Source organism: Marmota monax, unplaced genomic scaffold (assembly GCF_021218885.2).
Source record: "Marmota monax isolate L192 unplaced genomic scaffold, Marmota_monax_Labrador192_F-V1.1 WCK01_AAM20220418_F8-fsc00037, whole genome shotgun sequence".
Taxonomy (NCBI): Eukaryota; Metazoa; Chordata; class Mammalia; order Rodentia; family Sciuridae; genus Marmota; species Marmota monax.
Window position 1 is genome coordinate 10,682,723 of NW_026693245.1, and position 11,699 is coordinate 10,694,421.

The 11,699-nt window shown below is 38.0% G+C and overlaps 1 protein-coding gene across 1 annotated transcript; it reads right to left on the reverse strand.

The window, feature by feature from the left end:
• Positions 1-1,186: 1,186 nt before the first annotated feature.
• Actbl2 (actin beta like 2) lies at positions 1,187-6,930 on the reverse strand. Its single transcript, XM_058583131.1, has one exon. The coding sequence runs from the start codon at positions 6,822-6,824 to the stop codon at positions 5,694-5,696; it is 1,131 nt and encodes a 376-aa protein (XP_058439114.1). The 5' UTR covers positions 6,825-6,930; the 3' UTR covers positions 1,187-5,693.
• Between the last annotated feature and the right edge of the window lie 4,769 nt (positions 6,931-11,699).

Here is an 11,699-nt window from a genome sequence, read left to right on the forward strand (position 1 = left end):
ATCTCCTTTTCTGCCCCATTCTGACAATCTCAACCATCTGTTGTGTAACTCTGACTCACAGAAAAGAGGACTAAAGCCTTTATCTTCTTGCTGTGCCATCTATATTCCAACCACTGTCTTTTGGGACCACAAAACATCCCAAATATGCAATTTGTTAGTTTTTCTCCCAAACCAAACTTTTAAGAGAACACCTCAGCTTGTGGCATTGTTTTTCCTGGGGGGTGATCCTTCACCTCTGAAGAACTTGAGGCTTGGTGTTCCACCTGTGTGGAATGACAATATCTCTGGCTAATTCTATTTCTGAACATGGTTGTGTAGGTGGTACTGCAGGGAATCCTCTAGGTCTTATCCATATTCCTTCTTGTTCCCATGATAAAGTTGTCAGGATCAGTTACTTAACCCATCATAATTTCCACTTATGTCAGTTTGTCCAGTGGTAAGAGGGGCTAAAAATGGCCCTGAGATAGTTAGAGTGTCCAATCAAATGAAATCATTTTCTATTTTCACTTTTAAAAGTATTTTTTCCTATAAACCAGGGTATAGCAAACTATGGTCTATGGACTAAATCTAGCCTGCCACCTATTTTTGTAAATAAAAATTTCATTGCAACATAGTCACAGTTATATATTTACATATTGTTTGTGGCTGTTTTCATGCTGTAGTGGTAGAGTGATTGTGACAGACCATGCCCTGTGATTTCTATCTGAGTGGGTGGGGAAGGAGACACACAGTTAACATACCACGCTGCTGTCTAGCTTTCTCTGTTCACCCTCAACCTATAAAATAACCAGGAAAATGATTCTTAACCACAACATAGTCACGAAGGGGATATGAACGGGAACTCGAATCCTTCTTCCTCTGTCTGTGCACCTACTTCCTTCTTCACCGTACTGTCATATGGTTTGGTTGTGATTACAAATGCCAGATTCTTTTTTTTTTACAATTCTTTTTTTAATTTGTTTTAATTAGTTACACATGACAGTACAATGATCTTGATATATCATACATTTGAATCAGATGGGATATAATTTCTCATTTTTCTGAGTGTACAGGTTGCAGAATTACATTGGTCATGCAGTCACGTATATACCCACAGCAATAATAATGTCTATTTTATTCTGCTGTCCTTCCATTCCCCACTTCCCCTTCCCTCCCCTCCCCTCCTATCACTTCTCTCTATCCAATCTAATGTGACCCACTTCTTCTTTTTTTTTTTTTTTTTACAAATGCCACATTCTTAATTCCAGAGAAAGTAAGTTGGCTTTTAACTCCTGTATTGTCAAATAGCCAATTAAATAAGATTTTAAAATTTTAAAACAATGTTCAGTGTTTAGATAAAACATCTGTCATCATGTCATACTGGCACATCTATTTAGTACATTTAACAGAAACTAAATTATAAGGTGGTTAGGACAGCAGATTTGGAATCAGCTGACAAACAAGGTGGGATACTCAAGGAAACTCTAGATAAGATTACTTATCTTTTCAGCTTTGAAAAATGACAGGTATAATTCATACAGTTCCTTTCATATTTTGAAAGGAAATCTTAAAGTATCAATTTTAGTAAATCTGTATCCATATCCCTAAAGACTTTCTAGCTGTACTTATCAATATCTGGAAGCAGTATTGAGTAAACCACATGCTTAGTTCTTAGTTTTAAACATTGTTTTTGGAAGGAATATTTTGTAAATTCAAGGGAGGCTGCAGTTACTAGAAAAATACATTTTTTCAATATATCATAAAGTCTGAGTTATTACTGAGTCTGATTCTCAAAACTTTCAACTCTAGGGCAATTGGGAACTTTGAAAAAAATTATTAGCAAGAATGCAAATAGATTAGAAGACCTAAATCTACAATTGTACTTAGTGAAAGGTTTCCTTCCTTCCTTCTTTTCTCCCCCTACTTTCTAAACTTTCAGCAGCCATATAACATGTACTCCAAAGGATGAGATTGATTGATTCTTTGACCAATCAGAAGAATGAAAAAATTCTATGGATAAGCAGAAGACGATACCTGGGGGGTATAGTCTATATTCTATATAGTCTAGTTCTATATGTTGAGAAGTATGGGAGTAGCAAATGGGAAAAGAGAAACAGGAAGGAAGAAAAAGAGAAAACATACGTCAGAGGAAAGACAATACCAACAGAAGAGGCAGGTGCTGATAGACAGGAGCTGAGAAAAGAGTGGTAAGAAATACACAATGTAGAACTGCAATATTCATAAACCCCCAAATTCACTATATTATTAATTAAAATGTGTTTATTGAGCTAATACTATGTGCTTGCCCTAGAAAAATCCTGAAAGATTCAAAGATGAATAAATACATCTCTGTCTCTATGCTCCAGGTGCTCTTTGGTGGTGTGTATGGGAGTATGGGCATAAGTATGTGATGTGTTTGTGATGTTCTGTATGCATGTAAACAACATAGTAGGAGCACAAAAAAGGAGTCACTTTTACTTAGGCAGGGAGTGGAGGAAGGAAGACTAGAAAAGGTTCCATGTAAGAAGCAACACTTGAATTTAGCCTTGAAGCTTACATACTTCTTACAATTTCTGGTAGAGTTCAATGGAAATATTTAAAGTAATAATTAATAATCTTACTAGCCTCAATAAAAAGTGATCATAATTGGTATATAAGCCATCTAGGTTTCTGTGTTCAATGCGACTCGTGTATACCTTAAGACTTAACTTAGTGATGTGACCTACTTTGAACCCTTCTTTGATCTCCATGGTCTTAAGGTGTTCTTATATGAATGACCATATTACCTTGGGTTGTATGTAGTCTGTGAGCTGCTCTTAGATTATACTGCTTTCCACCACACACAGTTTTCCCTACTACTGGATTTTAAGTTCCTAAACATCCTTAAAGCACTTCTATTGTGTATTGTGGCATAAATAATTGAACTTTTAGTTGTGAAATTAGTGAATATATATGGGAAGATTCTTATCATAAACGTTGTAAGGATTATCTCATTATCTGGAAATATGCAATACTCATATCTGGGCCCTTCTGTATTACAGAATTTTGAGTAGTGTATCTAGGATACAATTCAGCCTGTCCCAAGGACTACTTTATTTTCCTATTGAAAGTTAAGTACATTTATATGCTAGGGAAGAAGTGTGTAGGAATTGTCTTTGGATCAGGCATGCATTCAGAAAAATATTTCCTGTGATTGGGAAATAGCAATTTGGAGGGATTGTGATATAGTGCTAGCCTTTGCTACTCAAGAGACCTTATTAGGGAGAATGAAAATAACTTAAAATGGTATGGAATACACCTGAGAAGGTTGTTTTAGTGCTGTACCATCTTAGGAGGAAAATTCCACACTCTTTTCCTGTCTTTGATGTGTGTACCCACGCTAGGTTTTGTTCTTTAAGGCTGTAATTCCTCTTATTGGCTACACATCTGAACCCTTAGTTCTCACCCTAAATCCACTGAATCAGAATTTCTGAGCCTAGGACATGGGAATCTGTGTTTGTATGAAATTCTCTAAGCAATTTGGTTGATGAACCAAGCCAGTGAGTTCCTGGTAAATTACATGTCAACTGTATTAAGTATATGATATTAATTCTAAAATACAGGGTTGTAAGATGGACTGTTTCCTCATTAAACTCATCCATCAGTCAGTCAATGTTGATTAATGGGAGAACATCTAAAGACCTGAGGTTTAAACTTCTGTTTTTATTATGGGGTCCATATTTTCACCAATATCGTGGAGTACTATAGTTTACTCTCTTAGAAGTTCATCTTACCTGTCCCATAAATTTTCTGTGGATGCAGAGATTTGTTTTTTTCTAGTAATTCAAAGTGCAGGTCAGGATGACTGTGAGAACTCCTCACTCAGCAAATGGAAAGAGTTATGGCATATGAGTGCAAACTATTATTGTTGCCATTATCTCTGCCTACTAATTACCTGAACACCAGTTTATCCACTAAACTTCAACTTTTAAATTGAGATTTTGAGGAATTTATAATCTTATCTGTTCAATAATATTTTAAAAAATTTGTCTTTTAATGTTTACATGGTCAAATGTACCAAATACAATATTGTAATGTATGATGATTAGATCACACATATAAAGAGCGATCCTTTCTGGATCTGTCTCCAGGTCTTTGGGAAGGATTGAGGAGGAATACAGAAAATCTACACATAAAACTATGAAGCAATTTTAATTTAGTAAAAGAAGACCCCAAGACTTATAAAATAAAGTGCCTTTGAAGATTAATGTTGGCCAAATGCAATTTAAGAATTATATTAACAAATAATGGAAATAAGGAAAAATTAAATTTGAAAAATTTCATATTGAACAAAAAATGCTTAAAGACTTCAATTTAGGATTTACAGCAGAAGTATAGGTTTCCCAACTAAGAGGAAAATAGAAGAGATTCCTTCCTCTCAAGAATCTGATAATGTATTAATAATCAACCCAATAATAGTTTAAATTTTTAGAAAAAACCTGAAAAGTACAAATTACCCTGATATTCAGATAATATTCAGAAATCATATTAAAATAAATTCACTGGGACTTTAATGGGTTGTTAAATCACAACTGGATTCATTAAAACATTTTAGACATTATAAGAAGATTGCACTGGTCTTTTCCAAGTTGTTAGTATCTCAGAAGCACTTGCATAAAGAAGTATTGCTGATCACCAGATGTAATAAAACTGAGTTATTCTAAAAATTTTAGAATACTCTTAGGATTACTATCCTGGTACTTACAAAGATGATACAGCTGTATTTCTCCACAATGAAATCCTTGCATAAGAGAAAGATCCCAAATCATGACCAATAGAAATTATTCAAGACATATTATTATGCCAAGAAATAGAAATAAAATTATCCTTGCCAAATTGTAGAGGAATACCATTAATTTGATATGACATTGTGTCTCTGTGTCAAAAATTAGGCATTATCTGTGGGTTTGCTGTTTCCGAGCATGATGAGGTTTAATAAGTAAGATGTTGAAATATGTTTGACCAGCAGAACTCCACCATGAGCTGGAAATTAGTTGATATATGTACAACATTAATCAAATGATGGTTGTTTCATTATGCTTACTTAAAAAGGGAAACAATTAAAATTCAGAGCTATTGAAGTAGTAAAGAAATTCACATTCACTGTTCAGAAAGCCAGATATAGTAATACCTTTAAAGATGTAACATTTTATTTTCCTGGTGCATGTGTGTATATGGATATTATTGGCATGTATATTATTTTTATATGATTATACATTATATCCATACAAAGATATAAACAACCCCAAAATACCTAGCTAATAAGACATGGTTACTAAATAATAAATGCTTTTCACAGATTTGAAAAGTCTGCTGTTGTTGAGTATTTTAGCAAGAACTAGATTTTTAAAGCTTGAAAATTCTAGCTATCCATTCTGAAATGACATGTCTCATGATTTTACTCCTTGTCACTTATTTCATTTAAGTAAGCTTAACTTTTGTTGAGCCCTCTATAAGAAGAAAATAGAAGATGGTATCAGGATTCTCCTTCAGCTGATAGAGATCATGGTGTGGTTAGCAAGACCAGAGCCCAGGATACTTGGATGGAGAGATGGGTTTGCTGGACTACACACTAGGAAGAGTGGACTATTTACCTTAATTCTAGTGGGCGAGAGTCGTACCATCACAAGACCTAGAAAAAGGGAAAATGTCAATCTCTTGACATGCAGTCTCATTCAGAAGCATTTCCTGTGGACAATAGGAGGACCAGCTTCATCATATTCTTGCTTACTGATCCACATCTGCTGGAATGTGGACAGGCTGGCCAGGATGGAGCCCCCAATCCAAACAGAATACTTCCGTTCTGGGGGAGCTATGATCTTGATTTTCATGGTGCTGGGTGCCAGGGTTACAATTTCCTTCTGCATCCTGTCAGCAATGCCTGGGTACATTGTGCTGCCTCCAGACAGCACAGTGTTGGCATAGAGATCCTTACGGATGTCCACATCACATTTCATGATAGAGTTGAAAGTCGTTTCATGGATCCCACTGGACTCAATGCCCAGAAAGGAAGGCTGGAAAATGGCTTCCGGGCACCGAAAGCGTTCATTCCCAATGGTGATCACCTGCCCATCAGGAAGCTCATAGCTTCTTTCAAGCGAAGAGGATGCAGCTGCACTGACCATCTCCTGCTCAAAGTCCAGGGCCACATAGCACAGCTTCTCTTTGACATCCCGCACAATCTCCCGCTCGGCTGTCGTGGTGAAGTTATAGCCTCTTTCTGTCAGGATCTTCATGAGGAAATCAGTCAGGTCTCTACCTGCCAGATCCAGACGTAGAATGGCATGGGGAAGGGCATAACCTTCATAGATGGGCACAGTGTGAGTCACCCCATCCCCAGAATCCATCACGATACCTGTGGTCCGTCCTGAGGCATAGAGGGACAGCACGGCTTGGATAGCCACATACATGGCAGGTGTGTTGAAGGCCTCGAACATGATCTGAGTCATCTTTTCCCGGTTGATCTTGGGGTTGAGGGGTGCCTCAGTGAGAAGAATGGGATGCTCATCTGGGGCCACGCGGAGCTCATTGTAGAAGGTGTGGTACCAGATCTTTTCCATATCGTCCCAGTTGGTGACTACTCCATGCTCAATAGGATACTTTAGGGTCAGGATGCCTCTCTTGCTCTGGGCCTCATCTCCCACATAGCAGTCCTTCTGGCCCATGCCTACCATAACCCCCTGGTGCCGGGGACGCCCTACCATGGAGGGGAACACAGCCCGGGGGGCATCGTCACCCCCAAAGCCTGCCTTGCACATCCCTGATCCATTATCCACTACCAAGGCAGACAACTCGTCATCAATCATGGTATAGGCTAGAATCTCTCAGATGGGCGAGCACAAGTTAAATATAGAGTAAATACTAGACTGTGGTATGCAAGAGAAAGAAGGAATAGTCCTAAGACACTCCAGAACTGCCTTCAAAGAGGGAAGCCTGCACTGCCCTCAGAGGTATTTAAAGGATTACATGAACCCCACCCACATCCTCTCCCACCAGTTCCCAGCATTTCTGGGTGGAGTCACCTTCAGGTATTTAACAACAATGACAACTAAAGAAATCATTAATTGTCCTTCCTTCATAAGGAGAAAATTGGTTACCAAAGAGGCCAAATCTCAGGTCACTGTAATTAGGCAACCCACATACAGTTGTGAATCTGCTTGGCGAGGTCTCTAGATAACTATGTGATGCAATAGGGGATATAAAAGCAAGATGAAAAGGAGCTAGTGGTGGGCATGGCTAACACTTTCAGAAGGACCACTCCCGGCCCCCCACCCTTGATTTGCCCTCTGGGTTCATTTTATCTACATGAACTTTAACTGTTCCATCTTAGTCTATTGTTTTTATGAAAATTCTGACTCTGCAATCTTTACTTTTAAAATATTTATTTTCCCCACAAGATTTCCAAGTTCACAGGTTGTCATCATAATGGAAGCTGTTTTAATGAATGAAAATAATGAGTGGTTAAGGGTGTCATGATAGCTGTAATTATAAATGCATATACTTATACATACCATGCAAAATGTAGAGATATTTAATAGACTTCTAATCTATCAGAGACCAAGTAAAAGTGATAGAGGAATCAATAAATTAAACCACTATAGATTTTTTTCTGATGTGAATTTCTAATAGCCAAATTTATTAAGCACTTTTCTGTTGAGAGCCACAGCCGAAAGGGGCCCCAGCAAACTTCCAGCTGCCAGCAAACTTCCAGCTGCTAGCTGATGATTGGCTCACAGTGGCCCCAGCAAACTTCTAGCTGCCAACTGATTGGCTCCTCTGCGGTGATGCTCATTGGGCTGTTTCCCCGTCCTTTCAGACCAGGGAGCTGCTCATTGGGGGACTTTTTTTGGCTCCGCCCACACGACCCAGCCAATCGGCCTCAAGAGCAGGAGGAGTGGGGGAGGTTGACAGGCTTGTGGGAAGCCGGTGGTGGCAGTTGGGCTCTGAGGGTTTTTCCTGAGGAGCTGTGTGGTGTGGTGTTTGTGTGTTCTAAAAATAAAGTTCGTTTCTTTTGACAAGTGGCTCCTGAATTGTGCCTAGCCAGACTGCGGCACTTTTCATACCTAGACATTGTTCATAGAACTGGGTTTATTCAGTGCATGTTAACTGCATAGAGGTGGAATGCCAACTTTTTGGGATGATTTATTAATTAGAATAAAAATTATAAAAATTTTATTTGCAATCACTCAATTTGTATAAAGAACAAAATTAAATGATAAATTTGAAAACTACATATTTAAATCATAATTAAAATATTTTAACCTACCTAATATATATGCTTATTAAAACACCAAATTTCTCTGTAGTTATTATAACATCAAACCTCTCTGTTATTAAAGTCTACACCAGTGAAATGGTATTACTTTCTTTCCATTTTATGGTTTGTTACACCCTTGTTATTTCAAGAACAGTTTATTTTGATATTATGTTTAATATAGAAATATGGAAAACCTGGAGAGATATATATCATTATAAAATGTAGGACATTAGCAATGTGTTTCACAAAAGCAACAATTAAGAAAGCTCATTATTTCTGTTTCTATATGTGTTAGATAAATAGGATATAATCTGTTAGTTCTTCTAAAGTGAAATGATCTTTCTTATCCATGTCTGAGTTCTCCAAAGTTACATTTTTTTTGGTTTATTAATTCATTTGCCTAACAAAGCTCACTTTACAAGTGGTTGCAGCAACCCCTCCTTACTGAGCAGAAATATTCCCCCCAGTTCAAAGCCAGGAGAACTAGCTTGCCTTTGCCCAAGAGCCTGATAGAAAGTTATGGTAACACCATACTATGAGTGCCCAGCCCTTGCTTTGGCTTCAGTTTGCTATAGAATGATTTTTCTTTGGGTTTATCCAGTGCTGCAATGTGCCCCCAAAACCTTCATGTTGAAAATTAGTTATGAAGAATGTGTGTTTCACCACAAGACTCATAGTTTTGCTTTGGGTCCCCCCAGGACTAATTAACCTCTCTCTTACTATTTTTTGTTAACTGAAAAATTTCTCCTTCAACAGGGTTAAAGAACTGATCCTTTAACCTGAATGGTTTTATGAACTTCCTTTTCGTGTCCTGCAACCAAGCTTTTGATTAAAATAATATTTTATTGCTCTAGGATGGTACTTCTGGGGATTGTTTTCCCTTTTAACCCTGTAACAAACTACATGTACATCCTACCAAGTGGAAAATAAAATATGCGTTGTATTAAGCACAGATTCCCATTTATGAGTGCACTAGTCTGGAGTATAAAACAGAACCATGTCAGCGGAGGATCCAATACAGTACCAGGTACAGACTTACGTCCTATATTTACTAGAACACTGTCCAGAGATTTGCCTTTAAACTGAGGGCCAGAACCCAGTACACTGAGCATTACTGATGCCTTTCAAGTGTGGCTGATGTGTGACTTTTGTAGATGATTTGTTGGCTTTTGTTTTAGTGTTGATGTCCAGAGAAATTTTCATCATTATATATTCTTAAAACAAACTCTTTTACCTAACTCCCCATAATACAAGAGGGCATATAATAATTAAATAATCATTTAAAAAGATCATATCATGAGTTGGTTATGTTTTTAAAAAAATAGTAAAAATTTGTATGAGTGAAACAGGAAAATGGGTTAATGAATGCTGGGCTCAGGGGGGAGGAGATGCTGTTCTTGGAGGTGCCAGGTTTTCTAATTGAGTAGAATTTATAGCTGTTTAGGTTTACCTAAACCTCGAGGAGTCTTTATGTTTAACTTCTGAAACCCCAGAATCTTATATTCTTTTACATTTCACCCAGTTCAACTATGATGCAGATATAAGCAAAACAAAACAAAACAAAAACGAGAGTAAGGCATGGGTATGGCATTACACCCCAGGACGCTGGGCCTAGGTGACTGGAGAGCAGGGCCATTGTGCTCATCATTTTGCCTTTGAAGAGCAACCTTGTACTTTTTTATTCAGCCCACAGACATTTATTAAGCTTCTCCCATGTGCTGGGCATGGGTATTAGATTGATGAATAAAACACAGTCCTTGTTTTTGAAGTGTATTACCTTATGGGTTAAAGTCACCTCCCTCTAGGCTGACAGATGGCACCTTGATTCTGATATGGAGCAGCTGGCTTGTGTTCTGACAGGGCATTTCCACTGATGGTCAGTTGTCAAAGATTTTGAATGTCACTCTCAGACACACAGATCATGAGTAGGGAGGATGAAGATGGAGGGACGGGCCCTTGAACCTGAGGTCAGGGCAAGGGAAAAGAGGTCCAGGGAAGATATCCCTTGGGCTCAGTCTCAAAGGGTGAATAGGAGGCTGTCCATCAGTCAGTGGAGGCAATACTGCAAGCATAGGTGCCACCAACAGGTAAAATCAGAGGAGCAAGTGTGTATTTGGAATGAGGGCTGTACACAAGGGTCAGCAATGGTTTAGAGGCTGAGAACAAGCACTTGGATCTTCACAGGCAAGAGGAAGTGAGTGGAATTCCAAGACTGCATGTCACATCCTCTCAGGCTTACATGAGATCTGACTAGAGTCTCTTTCCAGTGGCCCATGGAGGCTGCATCATGGTGATTATCTCCTATCCAGACTCTTATCTCTTAAACTACACTGATGAGACTGGGAATTTTAATGAGTGTCCTTTTGGCCACCACCAATTTAGAACATTGAGGTCAGCTACCTTCCTCTTCGGTCCTCACCTGGTTTCGCCCACACTCTCTTTCCTTCTGTCCTTGATCAGTTTCCCAGAAGTTTACCTCTGCCAATGTGTTGATAGCTCAGAGTCTCCTTTAACTGGACTCCGCTCTTTGTACAGGTTGATAACATGATTGATAAACAGACACAGGCATAGGTGGTTAGTGTGATTTTTCTCATTATACATTAAGCTATTCACTAATAGAGATAGCCAACCATTTTTATTTATTTTTCCTACATATTTTATTGATGTATTATAGTTGTACATAATGATGTAATTTGCTGTTACATATTCATATATGCACACAATGTAACAATTTAATTTGGCCAATATCACTCCCTAGCACTTCCCTTCTCCTTCCCCATCTCTCCCCCCACCCCCGTGGTCCCTTTCCTGTCCTGATCTCCCTTTGATTTTCATGAGATTCACCCTCACCTTTTTTCCCCCTTTTTCCCTCTCCAGTTTCTACATATATGAGAAAACATATGACCCTTGGCCTTCTGAATTTGACTTATTTTGCTGAACATAATGGTCTCTGGTTCCATCTATTTTCCTTCAAATGACATAATTTTATTTTTCATTATTAGTCAACCACTTTTAAAAATTAAAAGCTCATTTATTTTGTGGCTAAATGCTATTTAATATTTATATTTCATATTGATAAAATGATTTAGTCATGATATCTTAAAAACTGTAAATATTCACTCCAGAGAAGTCTCTAACGTGTGTCTTTAAAATTTCTTTTGGTCAGGCGTGGTGCCACATTCCTGTAACCCCATCAGGTGGGGAGGCAGAGGCAAGATGATCATAAGTTCAAAGCCAACCTCAGCAACTAAGTGGAGCCCTAAGTAAAAAACCTGTCTCAAAATAAAAAAAATAAATAAAAAGAAAAGAACAGAATGTGGCTCAGTGGTTAAATACCCCTGGGTTCAGTCCCTGGTACCAAAAACAAACAAACAATAAAAAAAAAAAAAACCACACATACACACATACACACAAACACACACAC

Excerpts from the sequence above, each read along its gene's own strand:
- Actbl2 (XM_058583131.1), bottom strand. The coding sequence starts at position 6,824 with ATGATTGATGACGAGTTGTCTGCCTTGGTAGTGGATAATGGATCAGGG.